At 51.2% G+C, this 23,204-nt stretch overlaps 2 protein-coding genes and 1 non-coding gene across 6 annotated transcripts in view; 1 reads left to right on the forward strand and 2 right to left on the reverse strand.

Annotated features, from left to right (window-relative positions):
• The window catches only part of RBM28 (RNA binding motif protein 28), a 32,838-nt gene extending 31,904 nt beyond the window's left edge, over positions 1 to 934 (reverse strand). Inside the window, exon 1 of one of the 2 annotated variants that reach the window (XM_025380775.1) lies at positions 700 to 934. In XM_025380775.1, the coding sequence (XP_025236560.1) occupies positions 700 to 817 (118 nt within the window). In that variant the 5' untranslated portion in view covers positions 818 to 934. The remainder of the gene's footprint in view (positions 1 to 699) is intronic. The other variant, XM_025380776.1, reaches the window with a different exon arrangement.
• Positions 935 to 1,070: 136 nt separating this feature from the next.
• On the forward strand, positions 1,071 to 1,132 carry LOC112621912. Its single transcript, XR_003118839.1, has one exon. It is a non-coding gene; the product is annotated as a U7 small nuclear RNA (small nuclear RNA).
• Positions 1,133 to 7,136: 6,004 nt separating this feature from the next.
• On the reverse strand, positions 7,137 to 18,526 carry PRRT4 (proline rich transmembrane protein 4). Of its 3 annotated transcripts, XM_025380399.1 has the most exons (6): positions 18,410 to 18,526; positions 16,193 to 16,916; positions 16,002 to 16,106; positions 15,534 to 15,653; positions 9,276 to 9,505; positions 7,144 to 8,241 (listed from the first exon to the last, which is right to left on the reverse strand). In XM_025380399.1, exons 2-6 carry the CDS (start codon positions 16,842 to 16,844, stop codon positions 8,053 to 8,055), a joined length of 1,296 nt encoding a protein of 431 aa, XP_025236184.1. In that variant the 5' UTR covers positions 16,845 to 16,916; positions 18,410 to 18,526; the 3' UTR covers positions 7,144 to 8,052. The 3 variants fall into 3 exon arrangements, with proteins under 3 accessions (XP_025236182.1, XP_025236183.1, XP_025236184.1); XM_025380397.1 differs by having other exon boundaries at positions 7,137 to 9,505; XM_025380398.1 differs by lacking the exon at positions 18,410 to 18,526 and having other exon boundaries at positions 7,137 to 9,505; positions 16,193 to 16,948.
• Positions 18,527 to 23,204: the final 4,678 nt, after the last annotated feature.

Consider the following 23,204-nt stretch of genomic DNA (forward strand, 5'->3'; position numbering starts at 1 on the left):
ATAGCCTTTCTAACCCTTTTCCCTGGCTTTTCTCCTTAGCATTTGACATCATTTTCACTACACAGTTGGCTTATTTGTTTATTGGCTGTCTTCCCCACTTTGAAGACATAAGATCAAAGATTTTTTTGGTTTGATGTTGTGCACTGCTGCATCCCCACGACCTACAACACTTCCTGGCACACAGTGGGTATTAAGTATATGCTGAATAAATGAATGAACGAGTGGATAGCATCCTGGCTAAGATGTCCAGGTCTAAGGATCAAATTGGGGGTCCACTACTTAATAGCTGTACAAACTTAAAGTTACTAAATTCCCCTAAATCCCGAATTCCTGTCTGTAAAATGAGATTACATCCGGTAAGATTGCTGAGAAAATTAAATGAGATAACCTGTATCAAACTGATCACTGTACCTGCCAATCAGGTGACTCTCAATAAGCCTTACTGATGCTCTAGTTAACTATTTTCATTCTTAGCGCTCATTATCAACAGAAAGCGCTATAGAAACTAAGGGAATGATTTGCCCTTCATAAACCGACCCCTATGAACGCATCTAAGGCAGAATCAGTTTGGAAAAGAAACTCAGTTCCCAGTCCCTTCTCTTCGGGGCGGGTAAAGGATGATACGGCTCCCTGAAGTTTGGGAAGGTGCCCTCGCTCGCGGGAAACCCCAGCATTATTCTCGACCGCCCCGCCCCCTACCTTTTTCAGTCACCACGAAGCACTGCTTCACCGGCCCCACCTGACTGAACAGTTCCTCCAGCTGCTCACTGCGGGCCGAAGGCGGGAGGCGGCCCACAAATAAGGTCAGGCTGGCCATGAGACCGGGAAACCCAAAGCGCGTGAGGACGCGAGCAAACTAGGCCGGCGCGCGCGAGCCGAGAGGCTGGCTTTGGTAGGACAACCAAGCTCACGTGCCGAGAGATTCCGGAAGTGCTCGTTGCTCAAAAGAGATCGGAGGAAAACATGGTCAGGAAGGTGATAAAAGGTTCCGGAATGGCCGGGGCTCCGCCCCTTGCCCTAGCATCGCCCTCGCTACTTTTGTGTAAACTTGGCATCAATAATTTCTACCCTAGTGTTACAGCTTTTTTAGAATTTGACTAGCAGGCTTTCTGGTTTTTGCCGGAAAGCCTCCAAAAGGTAATTTTTTTTCTTAATATAAAAAATAAAAATATACAAACAATTTCTACCCTCTTTAAAAATCTCACCTCCAGATCCTCCCCAAAGTTAGCAGGACAGGCAGGAGAAGTCGTTTTTGCCCCGGGCCTAACTCAGGATCTGATATATTGGGTGTTTAATATTTTCTGAAGTGCCTCCACAAACTCCCAGATTACGTGCGTAAAACACAACCGGAACACAAAGACGTAGACGTAGATATATCATATACATCATTCGGACGATTCTCATTTTCGGAGAACATCAGTTGTTTGTCACCTCAGCCTCAAACAAACAAATTGTAGCTACTAAAATACACATAGACACAGATCGTACACAATTATTCTTTCAATAAATATATCCTGAGCTCCAACCATGAGCCAAGCATTAGGGATAAAATTGGTAAGCAAAGAAAAGACAGGGTCCCTGCCCTTATAGAGATTTCAGTCTAGTGGGGGAAACAGATTTTTTTTTTTTTTTTTTTTTTTGCAGGGCCTCACTTTGTCAGCCAGGCTGGAGTGCACTGGCACGATCTCGGCTTACTGCAGCCTCGACCTCCCAGCTTCAAACAGTCCTCCTGCCTCAGCCTCCTGAGTAGCTGGAACTACAGGTGCACCACCACACTTGGCTAATTTTTGTATTTTTTGTAGAGACAGGGTTTCACCATGTTGCCCAGGCTGGTCTCAAACTCCTGAGCTCAAGTAACCCGCCCCCCTTAGCCTCCTAAAGTGCTAGGATTATAGGCATGAACCACCACACCTGGCTGGGAAGACTATTAGTCCAAAAATTCTTACAAATACATCACAGCATACACACTACAAGACCACATCGAACACACTCAAAGCAAACATAACATCCAATTTAAACACAGAGACCTAGAACCCAGGTCCTCCTAGAAACAGAAGATCTTTGCCTCAAGTCAGCTCATCAGACAGACCCAAGGCTGAGAGATCTTAATTGGCCAGGAGATCTGGGTGCTCCTGGTTCTGGAATACAGAGAGCGTTTGCCATGCTACTGGGCTCAGAACCTGAATAGGTGCAAGAGAGCTACACCTTGCAGAACAACTAGCTCAAAAAAAAAGTACCCAAGGCCATTTAAAAAAAATTTTTTTTTTTTTTTTTTTGAGACGGAGTCTCGCTCTGTCGCCCAGGCTGGAGTGCAGTGGCCGGATCTCAGCTCACTGCAAGCTCCGCCTCCCGGGTTTATGCCATTCTCCTGCCTCAGACTCCCGAGTAGCTGGGACTACAGGCGCCGCCACCAAGCCCGGCTAGTTTTTTGTATTTTTTAGTAGAGACGGGGTTTCACCGTGTTAGCCAGGATGGTCTTGATCTCCTGACCTCGTGATCCGCCCGTCTCGGCCTCCCAAAGTGCTGGGATTACAGGCTTGAGCCACCGCGCCCGGCCTTTTTTTTTTTTTTAAACAGACTCTTGCTCTGTCACCCAGCTTGGAGTGCAGTGGTGCCATTACGGCTCACTGCAGCCTTGATCTCCTGGGCTCAAGCAATACTGCCACCTCAGCCTCTTGAGAAGCTAGGACCACAAGTGTGCACCACCATGCCTGGCTAATTTATTTATTTTTTTGTACAGACAGTTCTCCCTATGTTGCCCAGGCTAGTCTTGAACTCCTGGTATCAACCAATCCTCCCACCGCGGCATCCCAAAGTGTTGGGATTATAGGAGTGAGCCACTGAGCCCAGCCAAATCATTACTTTGAAATGGTAGTAACATGGCAGATAGAAAACTCAAAAACTTTATAGGTTTAGTACCTTTTATAAGGCACTATAGTGAAAATTAAGTTTCATGATCTCCTCAACCCCCATTCATTTTCAATACATTTTGGATGGCTAGATGACAGGTTGATAGTGATGGGAGTGGAGATTGGGGGACACTAAACATCAGATTTATGAAACTCTAGTGCAAAGTAAGTAACCTATGCTTAAAATAAAACTTCACAGTTATTTTTTAAAAATACAACTCACGGTCAGGGGCGGTGGCTCACGCCTGTAATCCCAGCACTTTGGGAGGCCAAGGTGGGTGGATCACCAGATCAAGGGTTTGAGACCAGTCTGACTAACATGGTGAAACCCTGTCTCTACTAAAACTACAAAAATTAGCCGAGTGTGGTGGCATATGCCTGTAATCCCAGCTACTCAGGAGGCTGAGGCAGGAGAATTGCTTGAACTCGGGAGGCACAGGTTGCAGTGAGCTGAGATCGCACCACTGCACGCCAGCCTGGGTAACAGAGGAAGACTCCATCCCGGGAAAAAAAAAAAAAAAAAAATATATATATATATATATATATATATATACACATACATACACACACACACACACACACACATATATACATATATATACACACACATACATATATATATTAGTAATTGAAGAAAAATGTGAGCCCTTTAAAGACTTTTTAAGATTAGGAAACAAAACCAAGCCAAAAGGAGCCAAAATAGGACCTTAAGGTGGATGCCTAGTGGTTTCCCATTAACACTCTTGAAAAATTGCCCTTGTTTGACGAGAGGAGTGAGCAAGAGCCCTGTGATGGAGAAGGGCCCTGTCTGTTGAAGCTTTCCCCCAGGCATTTTTCTGCTAAAGGTTTGGCTTTCTCAGAACACTCTCACAATAAGCAGATGTTATCATTCTTTGGCCCTCCAGAAAGTCAGGAAAAAAAAAAAAAAAAAGCCTTGTAGGCCCAGTGTGGTGGCTCATGCCTGTAACCCAGCACTTTGGGAGACCAAGGCAGGCAGATCACCTGAGGTCAGGAGTTCGAGACCAGCCTGGGAAACATGATGAAACTCCGTCTCTACTGAAAATACAAAATATTAGCTGGGTGTGGTGGCATGTGCCTGTGGTCCCAGCTACTCTGAGGCTGAGGTGGGAGGATCGCTTGACCCTGGGGAGATGGAGGTTGCAATGAGCTATTGCACCACTGCACTGCAGCCTGGGTGACAGAGTGAGACCCCATCTCAAAACAACAATAAAAGTTTAAAAATAAATTTTAAAAAATTACGCAGGAAAGGAAGCTTTGAAATACAAACCAGATTTTTAAGGCTACTGTGTTAATCCTATCCAGGATAAAGAGAAACAAATAGACAAAGGCAATGGGATGGGTCATCTAACAAAGTTGGTTGGGTACTCCACATCCTCCCTCTTCCTTCTCCTTCCCTCCTGCCCACTCCTATCACCTTAGGAATTAAAATTCTACCCCCAAAGATTAAATTGTGAGCTTTAGAACCCCAGCTAGGGGGAAGCCTTCCCTGTCCCGGCTGCAGTCTGCACAAGGAAAACAATCCTGAGAAGATTGTTGCAATATTCCTTTGTGAGACCCTCCACAAATGCTAAGTTTTAAATAGTTCTGATCCAACTCTTCCTTAATTTAGGACAAACCAAACTGCGTCTCTATGCCCATCAGGGGGCAGCAGCCACCCACAGTGCAGGATTCTGCGCTCTTCTGGGAGGACAACAGTGCAGCTGACCCTTTCTACCCTCCCCAAGGTTCAGACCTGGTTCCCTGATCTGTCTCTCAGCCCCATCCTCTCCAATCCATTTCTATCAGGGCGGGCAATGGTTCTTTCCTCAGGAATATTTGCTCATCCATCTACCCAAGACACACGCAGCATTCTTTATTAAATAGCGGGAGCTGTGGTACCCTGCATCACACCAGAAATGTGGCTTCCAGGGGAAATAAACTGCTGGCCTCCTCCTCATCCATCACTGTGCAGGAACTGGGAAAGGTAGTAAGAGAGGGCTGGGCTGTTCTCAGCCAGCCTCTTCCATATCCCATCCCTCTAGCTCCACTCCGCCTGGCAAGCCAAACCTTCTTATCTTACAAAATAGTTCTTGGCCTTAGCACTTGTCACAACTATAATTAATTACTTGTGCTATTGTGATTATTTATGTCATTAGTTGTTTAACATCTACCTTCCTCCAAAAGGCTTTCAATTTCATAAATTCATGGCTGGTGTCTACCTCGTTCACCTCTCTATTCCCAGAACCTAGTACATCGTAGGCATTCAGTAAATGTTCTTTAAGAGATCGAATGAATGAATAAATGAATGAAGGTGAGTTTGCCTTTCAGTCTCCACAATACCAAGACTTAGAACTGAAGGGTGTAGCCATTAGGTTCTACCTGGATTCCTCCTGGGAAACCCACTCTGGGTAAGAGACAAGGCATGAGACAAAAGGAAAGAGTCCTCTAAACGAAGTCTTGGCCTCTTTATGAAGTAAAAGGGCTGAGTTATCCTTGCTGAGGAAAATCAAAGAAGTGTTGGAGCTAGTGAACACCGAGCTGTATTCCCTAAACTCCCTCCTACCTCCCCCCAACTCCATTTAGAGCTGCCACATAGAAAAGGACCATATGTGCACGAGTGTGTGTGTGTGTGTGCACGCGCGTGTGTGAAGAGAGAGAGAGAGACCAATAGACAGGCCAATAGAGAGACTGGCTGGGGTATTTGGGACTTGGACTGCTCTTTTGGGAAGTGTGTGCATGAACCTAAGGACCCTTGATGGGGAAAGTGAGCAAGAGAGAGAGGAGCTGGCAAGGACCAGTGTGAGGAAGAGATGGCATTGAGGAGCGGAGTGTGAGCAAAGGCAGATGAGCGGCAGATGGAAGTGTGAGTTTGAAAGAAAGGGACCAGTTTCTTAGAGCAGCAACACTCCTTACATGACACAAAGCAACTCGGAAGCTGGGCCCACTGCAGCCACTACGACACCAGTGAGAAATGCCTGTAATTAGGAGGTTGGCAGTTCTCTGGGCCTCAGCCCAGAGTGAGGATGCAGCAAGAATTTCTGAGCCAAGCTGAGCCAGGTGATGGAGGAGACGCAATCAAAACCATTCTAGTCCCATCCCTCCACTGCACCGGCACCACCTCCCTCCCATTTCTCTTCCCCACTATGATTCTCCCTCTCCTCCAAACAACTGATTCCCCTCCTCCATCTGAGGTCCCAGGCCCTGGATGCTCCTTTCAGCCAAGACAGATGTTCATCTACAAGGAGAGTAGTGCTTGAATTCTTCCACTCCTGCATTGGAGCCAGTCTGGCCGAGGGCTCTACCCTCTCCTGGCTTCCCTGACTGCTTCCCTCTTGGCTCCCAAGCCTCCCTTCTCCAGTCCCCAGGAGCTGATGGGCAAAGTTGGAAGAAAAATCACGAGGTTCCTGTGTTTCCACTTTGAGCCTAGTGTGTATGCTCCTGCAGGTCTCCCTGTGATATGCAGGACAGCTGCCAAAACACTGTCAGATTTTTGTTTTCAAACTTAATCCACAACCCTGTTTTTGTGCTACTTGGAACCACTGCATTTTAGCCAAGTGACAAACACAAACCACAGAGCGCAGAGCCAAATGCTCCAGGCAAGGGAGGGATTACTGAGTGCCTGGTGGTTAGACGTGTTTGTGGGTCTCTGCACTGTAAATTTTGCTACAGGAGCTGGCTGGGCTGGACAGGGAGGATCTACACCTATTAGAGATGAGAGCTCTTCAGGAGAAGGGGGAGGGGGTTGAAGAGCCCCTGTTGGTGGGTTAAAAGGTAGAAAGGTAGTTTCCTCTTTGTGGATCCCAAACTGTGGGAATATGGCAGGAAGGTTGCTGGGGATCCCAGCTCAAGGTGACCAGGACCTTTTACATGTGTCTCAATATTTCCATGAAGGACTTGACTCCTAACTAGTCCCCAGTCAATTGTGTACCAGGACCAGACTCCTAGGAATGCAGGCATTTCCACCAATGACGGTAGAGTTTCTGCCTCACCTCCCAGGGCCATGTCCCATCTCTGTGAAAAGCCACTTCCCAACGATTCAGAAGAGTCTTCGAGGGGCTGCTCCCAGGAACCTCACTCATCCCAGAAACAGGACAGGACTCGTTGGTCTCATATGAAAGTCCCTGGGGTCTGGAATGGACCCACCCCACCCAAGAGCTGCTTCTCTTCCACTTGTGATGGAATCACTGGTGCTGTTGCTCAATCGAGCTTTCCCAAGAAAGTCAGACCTTGCTCTTCTGAAAATATTTTATTGATAAATTAACTTTAAGAGCATTCCCCTCCCACCCAACTGCTGTAAAGTCTCCTAGATGGGTCATGGGCCCCTGTGGGTGTCACATGGAGGACAGGGAGTCCCACTCACACAGGGGTAGGATTCCTAGGCATGGCAGAGGTGGGTAGGGGGCCTGAGGCAGGTCCCAGGGTCCTCTGAGGACAGCCCCTCTCACTCAGCACCAGAGTGGGGAGTGGTGGTCAGGAGTGGAGCACCTTGGAGCTTTATTGCTGGTGAATGCCAAGGAAAATGGGACCCCTGCCAGCCTAGAATTGCAGCTGAGGGCATCAGCACCCAGGGCTCCAGAGAAGGTGGCACTGATTCCCAATCAATAGAGCCTGGCTGCTGACCCACCCACCCAGGGACCCCTGGATGGGGAAGGAATCTGGAGAGGTATCTTAGCCAGGCAGGGCTGGGGAAGGGTTACAGTGTGCAGGTCTCGGGCAGGGCAGGCTCCAGAAAGGGGTGTGTCGCAGGGTAGCAAGGTGGCCACCTCTTCACAGGTCTATCGTGTCGCTGCCCACGCTCAGCTCGTCAATCTGTCGGCAGGCGTCCAGGAACTGCTCCTGCAGCAAGGCCTCCTCGGCCTGCAGCTCAGAAGCAGGCTCTGGGGAGTCGCGAGAGGGTGGGGACAGGGCCTGGTAGGATCCTGAGGCCGGGAGGCTGGGGCTGCTTCCTGAGGGCCGCGGGGGACTGAGGACGCAGACCAGAGGGCAGCGCGGGGGCCGGTCGGGGCTGGAACACAGCAGCATGGACGAGCTGTCCCGCGAGAGTCCGCACAACGAGCCAGATGAGGCGCTGCTGCCTGCGGGCCAAGCCCCGGGGGAGGGGAGCTCCGCAGGCGCAGGGGAGCCAGGGGCCTCCCCTGATCTCTCACTGGGCCCGCCCCCGGTCTTCGTCCCCAGCGAGGCGGTGCGGTAGAGGCCGAGCCCAGGCAGGGCGTCCTCGAAGGCAGGGCCCTGGAAGAGGCCAGGCGCGAGCAGGGCCTCGCTGCAGAGGGCCTCCTCGATGCTGCGCCGCAGGTTGATTGGGGAGGGCGGGTGGAAGTCCACGGTGTAATCGCTGCAGGGAGAGGAGGCAGGGGACGGGGCCGGGTTGGCCGCCGCGCCTTCGAAGCCCCGGCAACCTCCGCCCTGGAGTAGGAGGTCGGGGCCTGGCTCTGCCAGCGCGCATAGCTGCAGCAGCTCCGCGTCGCCGCGCGCAATGGCGCTCCCCAGGGGCTCCTTGTCCGGGGGCCCAGTAACCCAGCCTCCCGGCAGCAGCGGGGCCGCGTGGCCCGGGGACAAGCGGAAGAGCTTGGCCCAGCAGCGCGCCGGCACGCGGGGACTGCAAAGTGCCGGGTAGAGGCCCAGCAGCGCCAACGGGAGCGCGACGCCCACCTCGCCCAGGCGCAGGCCTAGCTGGAAGGCCCACCAGGGCCAGGGCCCTTCCAGGCCTGGTTGGCCGCCGTAGCCCAGGGCGTGCAGCACCTCATAGCCCTGCAGGGCTCCGCTCAGCAGCCCGAAGGTGCCTGCCACCGGGGCAGTGCGCGCCGCGCGCCGCCAGGACTCCCGCGGGGCAAAGGGGCTGCGCGCCTGCGGCAGGGGTGTGGCACCCTTGAAGCCCGACCCCCCTAGGGGAGCCCCGGCCCGCCGCCGCCGCCCGCCCCAGCAGGAGAGCGCCAGCAGCAGCCCCGAAAGGAAGGCGGCGAGGAAGGCGTGCAGCCCGCGCGAGGCGAGCCGCAGGGGCCGCAGCGGGCGATGAGCGGCGCTCCCGAGGGCGGCGGCGGCCGCCAGCCCCAGCCCCAGGAGCAGCAGTGCAGCCAGGCCGGCGGGGCACCGCGGCGGGCGCGGCCGGGACAGCAGCAGGCAGGCCAGCCCCAGGCCGGCAGCCAGGCAGGGCAGCGGAAGGTCCTGCAGCAGCAGCCAGGCGAGCGTGGGCAGTCGATCCCTGTGCCCATAGGCGTCGTAGAAGAGCGGGAAGGCCCGCGTGGTCCCGGCTGACAGCAGCAGCAGGTCCAGCAGCGCCAGGCAGGGGGCGCCGGGCGGGCAGCGCCAGGGCAAGAGGGCCAGAGCCAGCAGCGCCAGCAGGGCAACCAGGCCGAAGAGCGCGCCTACCCCATACACGTGGGCCTCCCAGGCCAGCCCCCAGCGAGCCCTGGCCTCTGCCCAATTGGCATCCAGGGTCAGGAAAAAGAGGGGCCTCGGGGCCTCAGGAGGCTGTCCCTCGCGTTCAGGCAATTCTCCCGCGCTGCAGGGCCCTGGCCCACACTCTGGCTGCCCCGAAGGGTTCCCGAGGCTGGCAGAAGAAGAGAGGTCATCTGGGCCAGAGGTGGGGACTGTGGGGTCTGTAGGCAAAGAAGGTTTGACTGAGGCAATCATGCAGCCCTGCCCCTGCCCACCCCGCAGGCAGTAGCCTGAATGCCAGTCAGAGTCCCCTAACATATTCAGGACACACTTGTCTTACATATGAGACTCACCCCACCTCTTGGCCTCTCACCTTTCCCTCCACCGTTCCCCTATTCAATGTCTTCGCTGGAGTTTCAGCTGTCATCCTTCCCCTCTTCCTCCTCCTGCTTCTCCCCCTCTGCCTCGACCCCCCAGCTCCCTGCTTGACTCGTTTGTGATTCTACTAAAGAGTTTTTCTTTGAAGTCACAGAACTTTACAACTACAAGGAACCTTACACACCCTCTCCAAGGAAGTTTCATGAGCACAGGGATTTTTGTTTCTTTGCTCACATCTGAATCTCCATACTTAAATTAGTTTCTGTCACACAGTTGGAATTTAGCAGATATTCATTGACTAAATGAATCCCTGTACTTGCCAGATGAAGATACTGAAGCTCTTCTGAGAGTCAAAGTGATCTGCCTAAGGTCACAAATGGGCAGAGCTGCACCTAGAACCCAGGTCTGAACATCAGTCTGAGCCCCTTTCTGTGATTCCAAAGCCTCTTTCTAACATTAGTGTGCTTATCTCTTGTTCTGCACCCCTGACTCCCAACCCCCAACTTAGTGCTAGGAGGAGCTTCCCCTGCCCTTTTTCAACTACTCCCCCACCTTGTCTCCATCTCAAGGAAAAGCCCACATATGTGCATACACACACACACACACTTGCACGCACACACACACATTCAGCAGGGGAGAGGTAAGATACTGCTGTCTCAGCACTCTGAGGAAAACATCATTTCTCCTTATTCATTGGCCTTCCTGCCTGCTACACCCCAAGCCTTAGCCTATCCATGGCTGTGACCCGTATCCTGCCTCATCCACAGAGCCACTGGTCTAAGTTTCTTAATATAGATGCCTCCATGCTTCTCCCCACACTGTACAGAAGGTGACATTGAGATGGACTCCCCCTGGTCTCAAAAGGTGCCCTTAGGAACTCCCAGGGAGGAACTCTTGGGGACATCACAGTGGGATAAAATGCCATCTGAGTAAGTGAGCCCCTCAGTTGCTCTGGGGTTTCCTATCTTGGGTCCCTAGCCCCATCCTGTGCTCTAATGCCTTCCCATATCCCTTGGAAAAAGGGAAGTCAACTAAGAGAGGGTAAGGAGTAAGATCCTTAATTCTACTCTTCTGGAGCAAGAGAGGAGTTGGGTAGAGTTAGACTCAAGGATTCTCCCCAGGGCCAGGCAGCAAGGGAAGATGCTGGAATCTGAACCTCTACCTGCCCTCACCTACAGATTCAGCAGGACCACAGCCACAGGCAAGGGTGGAAGAAGAAAGGGTGGTGGTGAAGGATGTAGACAGCCTGGCAGGGATGGGTAGGGGGACAAAAGACAGATGTAGAATGTGAGGGCAGGGTGTCTGACAATCACCCAACTGCCTGGCCCTGCCTTGGCCATGCCCCAACTGGACAACACAGGAAGACCCCAGGAGCACCCCCAGCCACAGGCAGGGCCAACTCATGCAGGGGACACTCAAAACATAACAGTTCTAGGCCGGGCGTGGTGGCTCATGCCTGTAATCCCAGCATTTTGGGAGGTCATGGTAGGCAGATCACCTGAGGTCAGGAGTTTGAGACCAGCCTGGTCAACAGGGCAAAACTCCGTCTTTACTAAAAATACAAAAATTAGCCAGGCGTGGTGGCATGCGTCTGTAATCCCAGCTACTCTGGAGGCTGAGGCAGGAGAATCTCTTAAACCGGGGAGGCGGAGGTTGCAGTGAGTGGAGATCGTGCCTCTGCACTCCATCCTAGGTGACAGAGTGAGACTCTGGCTCAAAAAAAAACACCCAAAAAACCAAAACCAAAAACAAAACACACACACACACACACACACACACCAGTTCTTAAAATAATAAATATATAAAAGATAAACAAAAAACACAAGAGTTCTGAGAACAAGTAAAAGGAAGGAGTGAGGGGGCTGAGAGGTGGCTCTGAGAGAAGGAAAGGGATGATGCAATTGGACAACTGGGGAGGGCAGAAAGGAAGCAGCCAAAACATTAAATATACACAGCTCACTGCCAACCGCAAGTGGCAGCATGCACCCTGGTTCCCAGTCCATCATGTCCTCAAATCTGAAATGAGTAAGAGTACCTACTGCATAGGACTGTTGTGAGAAAAATGAGACAATGTGTGTAAAACTCTCAGAGAACCTGGTGCATCATGATCCCTCAATCAAGATTGTGTCGTTATCATGATCATCAGCTAATGTTCATCACTGATCCATCATCTGTTTGTGTGTATGTCACTGTGACTACCTCTGGTCTCAAACAGGTTCTTAATTCAACTAACTAATGGCTGCAGTCTGTTTTCAAAGCCTTTCAAAGTCCTAAACTTGCTTAGAAAGATAACAATTAGTCAAATAGTGAACATCAACACATTGTCTCACTTTATGAACTCTGTTTAAATAATACCTTTGTTTTGTTTGTTTGTTTGTTTGTTTTTGAGAAACGGTCTTGCTTCATCACCCAAGCTGGAGTGCAGTGGCATGATCTCGGCTGACTGCAACCTCCACCTCCCGGGTTCAAGTGATTCTCCTGTCTCAGCCTCCCAAGTAGCTGGGATCACAGGTGCGTGCCACCGTGCCTAGCTAATTTTTGTATTTTTAGTAGAGACGGAGTTTCACCATATTGGCCAGGCTGGTCTCAAACTCCTGACTTTGTGATCCACCTGCCTTGGCCTCCCAAAGTGCTGGGATTACAGGCGTGAGCCACCATGCCCAGCCAAATAATACCTTTCTGATGGCCTACTCACCCCTTAACACTAATAAAGACACCAGTCATCAATTAAATGAGAAACTACTTAGCTGGGAATGGAGAGCTTGCTGATCAGGTGGCATAGGTCTGGCAATGGCAGGATCAAATGCACACACCACCTCACCCCTCATTCTTTGGTCCCTTCAGATGCTCTTGCCCAACCCACTTCCTCTGCAAAGTGATTAGGTTTGCTCCATCTCTCTTTGGCCTCTGTGGGCTCTGCAGAGGGGCAGGAAAACATGACCTGGGAGCCCACAGTCTGCTCCAGCCTGTCACCCCCTCACCACACCCTCTTTGTTCACTGTACAGATAAGTGCAGCTGTCAGAGGTTGGCTCCAATTCACTCTCTTCCATCTTTACTTCTCACCCATGGGCCACAGGAAACCTTATTTCTCATCTCTATACCTAAGCTCTATGGCAACTACAGCAAATTTCAACATTCATAAGAATCCAGGCTGGGCATGGTGGCTCATGCCTGTAATCCTAGCACTTTGGGAGGTCGACGCAGGCAGATCACAAGGTCAGGAGTTCGAGATCAGCCTGGCCAACATGGTGAAACCCCGTGTCTACTAAAAATACAAAAATTAGCCGGGCATGGTGGTGCGCGCCTGTAATCCCAGATACTCAGGAGGCTGAGGCAGGAGAATCGTTTGAACCCGGAGGTTGCAGTGAGCCGAGATCACACCACTGCACTCCAGCCTAGGCGACAGAGCAAGACTCCATCTCAAAAAAAATAAAAAATAAAAATAAATAAAAAATAAAAATAAAATAAAATAAAAACAGAAAAGGAATAAAAACCAGATAATAGGCAAAGTACAGGGATGGCTCAAGGGTCATAAAAGGAGTTCTGAAGTAGGAACACTGATCCCAGGGGTCAGAGCATGCTCTGCATGCCCCACACTGGTCCAGGTGTGAATGGAGACAGGTGAAAAAAAAACCTGGCTTCTGCCTTTGTAGGGCCCACTTGACCTCATCTCTCATCTCCCCATTGGAGGCTTCTCCAGAAACAGCCTTCAGTTTTCCCCAAAAGAGTCCAGAAGATAGTCATCTCTGGTCTTCCCTTCCCAGGATCCCTCTCCTGAGCAAGCCTCCTCTAATGGGAGGTCCCATTCTGGCCCTGTGGGCCCTCTTGACCTCAGTGATGAGGGAGGAGAGGAGATATCAGTGTGAATAACTGGTGAGGCAGGAGCTGGCTGGGGAGGAATTGTGGGAGGGAACAGTTTGATTCATGGAAAAGTCAGGCCTGATTATCCACCAGCTGCCCAGATCAAAGGGCTGGGAATCATGTCTCCACTCTGGATGCTGGAAGCTGCAGCCCATTTAGTGGCCTGGCCCCATCCCTCTCCCCACCCCCACCTCCAGGATCATGGAGAGTGGTTACACTTTGTAGGGGTGGCACTCAAAATATTTAGCAACTGAGTTGGCACGGGTGCCAGCCAATCAGAACTGACACGAGCCAGAGTGGTCAGGGAGTGGAGGGGAACCCTCTGTGGACTAAGGGAGGTGGGCACTGATTAACCAGTATGAAAGTCGCACACTGATTAACTGGGTAACTGTTCTGGTGTGTATGGGCTGAATATAGGCTCTGTCCAAGGTGAAGGGGACCTAATGCAAGGAGGGCCTAGGAGTCAAAGGTTAGTTGCACCTAGGTTAGAAAGATTCTAGAGGCAACACAGAGAGACTCCCTTTGTATGGTAACTGCTTGATACAGCTACACACACACACACACACACACACACACACACACACTGTTGGTCAGAGCAAGGCCCATTGGCATTCTCTCCAGGAGGCCTGTAGCTCTCCTGGGTTTACTCAGAGGTGCAGTATCAGAGGCTGGGTTCCTGCAGCTACCAGGGAGGAGGGAGAATGAGGTGGGGCCGCCAGCCTGCCCGGCTGCACTGCTTCTGATACTGTCCAGACTCATTAAACCTGCCTGGCCAGCGCTGTCACCAAGGCCGACAGACTGCCAGCCAGCATCCTTCCCCTGAGGCACAGAACCTGCCCCCCACCCCCAATCACATCCTGCCCCTGCTGCACGCTGGGCTGAACAGGGGCATAGCAGGCCCCTCACCCACCATCCAAAGGAGTGCAGTGACTGTGGCTGGAGTGAGCCAGAGAACCAGGTCATGGGTTAAGTCTGGAGCTGGAAGAAGCTGGGGAGACCAGTGGTTTCCACTGCTGAGCCTAGTGTGGGGTGACTGAGAAGTTTCACAGCCGCAGTAAACCTTTTGCAGAGCAAAGCTGGGCCTGAAAGCCCCTCAGTCCCTCTGCATGACTCCCTGCCTCATCCACCAGAACCTCTCCTCCAGCACCTGTGCCCTCTGCTGTGTGGGTTGTGTTGTCCCACCACTGCCTGGGGCCAAGGCTGAGGTTTCTGAGAGGTAGGGTCTGGAAGTGGATTTGGGATGCAGAGAGAAGCAAGGTTAATAGCTACTATTTAATGAGCCTCTCAGCATCATGCTAAGAGCTTTGCAATAACTAGCAAGTACTATTATTAAACCCTGGGTCTATGAGAAAATTTAGGTTCAGAGAGGTTAAATAACGTGCCCAAAGTCACTAGCTAGTAAGTAAGTAAGTAAGTAAGTAAGTAAATAAATAAATAAATAAATAAATTGGAAAGCCAGGTCTCAAGATTCCTGAGCCTGTGGTCTTTCCTCTGTACCACCAGCTTGTCTATGTGCATGTTCTGAAAGGCTCCCTTGAACCAAGGTGGCATCTGCCTGCTCAAGGTCTCCTCCTCAGTGTCTTCCCAATGAGAGACCCAGCTCTGCCCATATCTGACAGCATGTCATGTCAGATCAGACGGCAAAGGAAAGAGCCCCAAGGTTGGTGGGGAGTCAGGTCAGGCAGATTGGAGTGGAGGATGGGGTTAGTGCCAGGGCTGTGGAAATCATGAAGAAGTTCCTGTGTCTGTCCCTAATACATCTGTCTACATCCTGCTGTGCCTCTCATTGCAAAACTCTCAGGGGACCATTACTTAACTCTGTGTGGGACTTTCTTCAGCAATACTTGCTCTCAGACCATTCATATATATCTCCATGGTGATGATGAAAAGAATGATGATTATGATTATGATGGCAATGAAATAAAAGGGTTCCAGAACACTGATGAGTGACTAGCATGTAGTAAGTGCTCAATAAATAATTGTCAAGTTCAAATGAATTGGATACTTACCTAATGAAGTTGTTGCAATCGAGGCAAAACTTAGGGAAGCAGCTGGGTCCAGAGGACTTGGGCTGGAGAGCTTCCTCTCCAGGGAGTATGGGGGCGGGGACAGAGTGGTGCCAAGGAACCCTGCAAAGGGAGCACATGGGGCTTGAGTGCCACCCCACCAACCAGCCTTGCCTCTGGGAGTTTGGAGAAAATTATGTCCTTTCCCAGAGTGTATCCTAAGGAAGTCACTGTCCCAGGAATTTAGCCACATGCTAAGCTTATGTACACCATGAGCTAAGCTACAAAGAGCAAACCAGATTCAGCATGGCAAAGAGAATACTCCTTCTGTGGAAGTAGTAGCCCATATCCTAGGGCCTGGAAGAAGCAATACAAGAAAGTAAAAAAAGAAAGGTACTTGTTAGGCCCCTAGCACAGTGCTTGGCACGTAGAGGTGTTCCACGATTGTTTACTGCAATGAAATAAACTCACCCAGAGAACCTGAAACTCCAGAGGCAGAGCTTGTGGATGTAGTTTCACCTGGGGGGCTCAGGCCAGAGAAGTTCCGGAGTGGGGACAGAGTAGTACCAAAGAATCCTGCAAAAGAAGCCCAGGCTGAAGCTGCCTCCTACCTGCCAGGGGTGCCCAGCAGGGGCTTTCCTTGGGATGGGGTGGTTACTCACCAAAGGGTCCCAGGCGCCCAGCAATCTCTACCAGGCTGGCCCGCAGGCTGGGCAACAGGGGCAGCGTTCGATGCCCAAGTGTGGGGGCTGCACCTGCTCTCAGGGCCATGTCAAACTTCAGCTCCAGCTCATTCTGGTGGGGCTTGGGAACACTGGATGGAAGTGCTGTTGCAGTCAGAGCAGTGTCCCAGGTCACAGTGTTCCTCCTGGTCTGATAGGGGGCAGTGGTCCAGTCGCTGGGCCCAGAGCGCCGGGATGTGGACTCCGGGAGCAGGGAGGAGGCCTGGGGCTTTGAGCCGCCTTCAGCGGAGCCCCATTCAGTGAGAGAGTTCCCCGGGGAGCCCACCAGCAGTTCCCAAAGGGGGTCAGTCCTCAGCCCACTGGCCACCTCTTCCGCTGGCTCCTGGCCTGGCCCAAGAGAGAGTGGCTGGGTCTCTGTGACAGGGCTCCCCCAGACAGCAGCAGGTCCCCGAAGATGGAATTTGAAGTTAAGTCCCAGGTTGAGAGACAGCATAGAGGCCTCACTTTGAGGTGGGGGGGTCAAAGTGGTGACAGGGGCACCTGGGATGGAGGAGGCGGGCTGGGGGCCCACAGTAGCAGCAAACAGGACGCAGCAGAACAGTCCCAGCCCTAGACAGCCATGCCTGGCCATGGCCCCACCTGGCTTTGGGTGGCCTTGGTGGGCAGGGACTCAGTTCTTCAGCACCTTTTGAGCAGGAAGGTCCTGGAGAGAGGAGAGGCCCTGTGAGCCCTGGCTGTGGCCACCCTCTTCCCTTTCCTAGGATGGGGTTCCCCAGAGAGAGGCTTCTGATCTCAGAGAAGCAGGTAGTGCGGGTAGGATGCAAAGTGTCCTGCCCATGGCTCTGGCTCTTCTTGCTGGGCCCTTCCTGTACCTTCAGGCCCCAGCACAAATCCCTGCCTGGGGGTTCCTCCTTCCCCATCTGCTCATGCAGAAACTGGGGTCTGACTGCAACCAGGGACCCTCATCCTTCACCAGTAGTAAAAGGGATGGACTTGGGCTTCCAGATGTGGATTCCTCCCTTCCTTCCGTCTGCTGAGCCTCAAGTATTTACGGAGGCTTACCATGTGCCAAACACCCTTCTGGGCATGTAACTGTGAACAAGCAAGCCCCTCCGATGTCTTGCCTATTCCAACCCCCACCTCCCGCCCCAACCAGAAGTGCTGGCACTCTCACTCTCAGACCCCAGGGGGCACAGGGCCTCGGGAGGGGTGAAGCCGGCGCTGAGTGATCTGGCCCAGTCTGAAGGCCGCCCAGCCTCTGGCCAGAGAAACAAGGTTCCCAATCTGGCAGAAGCACTTTCCCTCCAGCCCCTCCCCTTTCCTGGGTCTGGGCCTGTTCCCTTCCCCAGGACCCTAGAAGTATTCGGGGTAGGGGCAGCTTGGCGATCTCTGGCTTCCTGGAGGAGAAGGCCAGGCAGGCAAGCTGGGTGAATGGCAGGCAGCTGCGGCGGACTCCTACCCCCTCCCCAGAACTCTCTCCTCCATGCGCACACATCTGGTGGGGGAAGGGAGGGTGAGCCAGGGACACACGTGCACCCGGCACCCTTACATCACACACATAGCCACACCTAACGCCCGTGACACACTCACCCTTCACACACCCCTGCCCCTGCACACACACACACACACACACACACACACACACACGCACACAGTCCGTCCTGCCAAGCCCCTCTCCTTCCTGCATGGGTTCAGACCCAAGCTCTGTGACCTCCCGGCCTCCCCTGTCTCTCTCTCTCTCTCTCTCTCTCACACACACACACACACACACACACACGGCATGTACTGTACAGAGAGATGCACACCCCCTACACACAGACACATGCCACACACCGCCATACCCCCACACTCGTACACGCCCACCACCCCTCGCAGGCACACATGCACACACGCGCGCGCACACGCACACACACACACACCCCCAGCCTGAACCGGCCGCCCTGCTCCCCGGGGTCCCTCCCGCAGGCAGGTCTCCTCGCCGAGTCCCGGAAAAGGGGTGGTCATGGTGGCCCTGGCGCCCAGCTGGGCAACGCTCCGTGGTGTCTCACCGCTTCTCTCTGCTGTGCCCAGCGCTCCGACTGAAGATCCGGACCCCCAGCTCCCGGCGCCCCCTCGCCTAGTCCAGAGACCGCAGCCTCGCCGCCCCGCTGCCCCTGATCCGCCCCTGGCCCGGCCCGCGGCCCGCAGCGCTCTCACCAGGCGGGCGGCCCGGCCCCGCGCTCCGCACTCCGCGCTCCCTCCCCGCGGCGCCGCCTCCTGGCTCCCAGCCTCGCTGCCCGGCGAAGCCGCCAGCGCCGGGGCTCCGCGGCAGCCCGCTCTGACGGCCCTCCCTCCTGCCCGCCCTTGCTCCCGCGCCCTCCCTCCTCCTCCTCCTCCTCCTCCTCCTCCTCCTCCTCCTCCTCCTCCTCCCACCCAACCCTCCGCCCGCTGTCCCCCCACACCCGGGCGGGCGGGCAGGCAGGCGCGCACAGCAGCGCGGAGCCGCGGCCACCTAGGTGTCGGGCGCCTACACGCGCGCTCATTCACCCAGCGCTGTCAATCAACCACGGCGGGCTCCTCACTGTGAGCCTGGCGAGGGCAATCACACACTCCCAGGGCGGCCCAGCACACACATCCACACGCGCGCCTTGGCCAGGAAACACACTCGCAGGCCGGAGGGTGAGCGCACACACATGCACACATGGCAGCCTGCCCAGGATGGCACCCTGGGCGATAAGAGCCCCACCGTTTGCTAAGTAGAAGTACAATGGGCACTTCTACTTCCTTTATCTCATGAGTCCTCACCGCAACCCTGTGTATGTCCGCACTTTGCAGATAGTTAAATGAAGACACAGAAAATTACCTCATTTGCCCAAGATTGCACAGATTGGTAGAAACTGGAACCGTCTCCCTGCCGGCCCTCTGCACTACCAGGTGGTTTTCAACAGTTGCACTGCTACACAGCAGTGCCTCCAACACTTCACAGGTGAACTGTCAAACGCCATTCCCTGTGCGACGTGTCTTTTCGCTAAAACGGATCTCTCAAAAATACTGTTTCAGAAATGGTTGCCAGAAAGAATGGTGAGCTAAGCTGCTTGTGAGAAGTGGATTACAACTGGTTTCTAGTAAAAGATGTGGGGAGAACAGTACAATCAAAGCCTGGGCTCAGTAGTTCACGCCTGTAATTCCAACACTTTGGGAGACAGGCAGGATGATTGTTTGAGCCCCGGGATTCAAGAACAGCCTGCGCAACATAGCAAAAGATAAAACAAAAACAAACAGCAAGCAAGCAGAAAGAAAGAGAGAAAGAAAGAGAGAGAGAAAGAGAGAGAGAAAGAGAGACAGAGAGAGAGAAGAGAGAAAGAAAGAGAAAGAAAAAAGAAAGAAAGAAAAGAAAGAAAGAAAGAAAGAAAGAAAGAAAGAAAGAAAGAAAGAAAGAGAGAGAGAGGGAGGCAGGGAGGGAGGGAGGGAGGAAGGAAGGAAGGAAGAAAAGAAGGAAGGAAGGAAAGAAAGAAAAATTAGCCGGGCGTGATGGGGTATGGTGGCAGGCACCTGTAGTCCCAGCTATTTGGGAGGCTGAGACTGGAGGATTACTTGAGCCTTGGAGGTGGAGGTTGCCGTGAGGTGTGATCATACCACTACACTCCAGCCTGGGCAACAGAGCAAGACCCTGTCTCAAAATGAAAAACAAAGAAAAAAGAGCTTGCCCCTTCACAGAAAGTACGAGAGCTCAGGCAAAAGCTGACACATGTTGAAGATGACCAAGAAAACTGAGCAGTCACTATGTATACTTCATGGACCCCGTTAAGCTGTAGTAGTGACTAATTTAAGTAGTACTGACTCATTTATGTGGTTTTGAGTCTCTAAATCCCTTCGTGTTTTCTTCTCACAATGCTAGTAATTTAAAAGTATCAGAACATGAAACACTTCTGGCTCCCTGCACCATTTAAAACTTTCCCTCAAAATCTAAACCTCCAACTGTGTGCCAGGAATGATAGTGGGTGCTTTATAAGAGTCTCCTTACTTATTCATCATCACAAGCCACAGAGAGAGAAAAATTATTGTCACCACGTTATAGCCTTGTATATGACCCTGAATTCCCTTTCCACCTATATCCCCTCTCTTCTTCTCTGGAAGGTTGTGGGAATTGCAGGGTGGGGGACGGCAGGTGGTAGCGGGCGCTGGTGTTGCTTAAAGAGTTACGTAGGGCAGATTCTGTCTCAGTAATTGAGAGCTAGCTTAGCACTTTGTGGACATGGTCCATGGCTATTTGATAAGTGAATAATGATGAATGGTTCTGGGGTCCATGTGGGCAATGGGTTACATTTCAGAAAGGCATCTTGCTTATCACAGAGCCCTGCCAATTGATGTAAAATCAAATCAGGCCACCAACTGAGCTACTCTCAGGGTCATCAATGATAAAGTCTGAGATTTATTCCAGGTCCCTTAACAAAGCATTGCAAAGGACATGTCCAGATGCACCCCCAGGGGTTATCATACCCTGCCCCCACCCCGAAGTCCATTAGGAGTTGCCCAGAGGCTGCAAACTGGGATTCAGCCTCTAATTTTCTCTCATATGCTTAATAAAAGTTATCCTACTGGAGACATTTTCTTTGAATCCTCCTCATAGAAAAGCCCATTTCCTGCTAATCATGTTCACTTAAAGATTTCTACGTGGAAAGACAGAAATAAACATATCCCAGTACATTAAGATAGCAATCCTCCATGACCCAGTGGGGTTATTCCCAGGAATAATTTTTAAAATATATTAGAAAAGGAAGTAAGGGTTCTGGGTTAAGATGGTAATTGAATGCATATATCTAATTTCACTCCCTCCCAAAACCCCACTAAAACGTCAGTAAAGACATTTTCAAATCAAGAGATAAACCTACAAGGATGCAAAGACCAGGAAAGGAGACAATAGCAATAGTATTTTTGAGATAGGATGGTAGGCAGTCATGCAGTTACTGACTTACCAGCCCCGAGGAAAAAGACATCCCAAACTGGCAGTGGGGAAAACCGAGAGCCAACTTGATTTACATTGCAAGGCTCTCAGAAGGCACAGAAAATGGCATTCCAAGATATCTCTAGAACTGCGGGAAAGGTTGCTAAAGTAGGGACTGAGCTGAAACACAGTTAGGTCCCTAGACCTCTTCCCTAACTCCAAACCACTGGACAACAGTCTTTCTCATATCACAAGAGTCTGGAGGATTTTCCTCTGGAGAAGGTAAGATAGAAGGTATCTGGACTGGGGAAACTTCCGGCAGAGTTGTGAACAGATATGCCAGACTGAAAACGCTGAAAATGAGGGAATTAAGTGACCAAGTCATATTGAATGCTGAATACAGAAACCCTGAGTCTTCTCCCAGAACTGGTTCCCAAAGTGCTAGGAGCAGGACCTTTGCTTCCAGACTGGAGACTGGAAGATTCTATACTGGGGCATTTTACCAGCCTACCCATCTAAACATTCTGACATAGGGGGTTCTCCAAAAACAACCTGGTTAGATCGCCCTACTGTAGCAAACCCAACCTGTGAGCTTGGAGTTTCCCACCAACCTCCTACCCCCAACCCTCACCCTTAATCATGACCAAAGATTACCAGACATATAGGACATTTTCTAACACAGAAGTGAGAGACAAAACAATCAGAAAAAGTAACTTAGAGAAACAAGTTACACAAAAAGAACAGGGCACCAAAAAGATCATTGTTAATATCCTCAGAGACGTGAGAAGGCACTGTATCCATGAAACAAGAATAAAATGCTATAGAAAGGAACATTCAGAGAACAGTAACAGTAACAATAATGCCTTGGAAAATAAAATAATGACAGCATAAGCCAGGCACAGTGGTCCCATGCCTGTAATACCAGCTACTCAGAAGGCTGAGACAGCAGGATGTCTTGAGCTCAGGAGTTCAAGACCAGCCTGGACAACATAGCAAGATCACCTCTCAAAAAAAAAAAAAAAGAAAGAAAAAGAAAAAGATCATGACAGCAGAAACAAAAACCCTCAATAGAAAGATTAGAAGATAACGTTGATTAAATCTCCCTAGGAAGTAAAGCAAACATACTAAAAGATAGAAAATATAGGAGAGAAAATATAAGAGCATTAGAAGATAATTCCAGGAATTCAGCATCAACATAAATGTTCTAAAAAGAAAAAAAGGGCTGGGTGCAGTGGCTCACATATGTAATCCCAGAACTTTGGGAGACCCAAGGCGGGAGGATCACTTGAGCCTGAGAGTTCGAAACCAGCCTGGGCAACAGAGTGAGACCTGGTCTCTATAAGAAAAATTTTAAAATTTGCTGGGCATGGTGGCATATGCCTGTAATCCCAGCTACTTGGAAGACTGAGGTGAGGATTAATTGAGCCCGGGAGGTGAAGGTTGCCGTGACCCATGATCACACCACTCCACTCCAGCCTAGGTGACAAAGCGAGACCCTGCCAGAAAAAAAGACAGAAGGAAGGAAGGAAGGAAGGAAGGAAGGAAGGAAGGAAGGAAGGAAGGAAGGAAGGAAGGAAGGAAGGAAGGAAGGGAGGGAAGGAAGGAAAGATCCTGCATCAAGTTGATCATTGGCACTTCAAATGCATTTGTGGCTCTGGCTTCCTCCCAGGGCTATTAAAAAAATGAAAAATAATGAAAGAAAACAAAATTAAAAAAGAACCAGAGGAAAATGGAAGAGAGAAAATAATCAATGATCGAATATGAAGAAATTTTCTAGAACAGAAGGACACGAGTTGCCAGATCATAAAATGGTCCACCAAGTCCCCAACACTGTAGATTAAAATAAACCCACACCAAGATAAATTAAAGAGTCTAGAAATTTCCAGATAGAAAGAAAAAAACATACAAAGACTCAATTATCATAAATATTTTGAATTTCTCAACAGCAACACTGGAAGTGAAAAGCAGTACCTTCAAAATTTTGAAGAAAATTGCTTTCAACCGAGAATTTATACCCATTCAAACTATTAATCAAGTAAGGAGTTAGAATACAGGTATTTACATCCT

This window comes from Theropithecus gelada, chromosome 3, assembly GCF_003255815.1.
Source record: "Theropithecus gelada isolate Dixy chromosome 3, Tgel_1.0, whole genome shotgun sequence".
NCBI classification, from domain to species: Eukaryota; Metazoa; Chordata; class Mammalia; order Primates; family Cercopithecidae; genus Theropithecus; species Theropithecus gelada.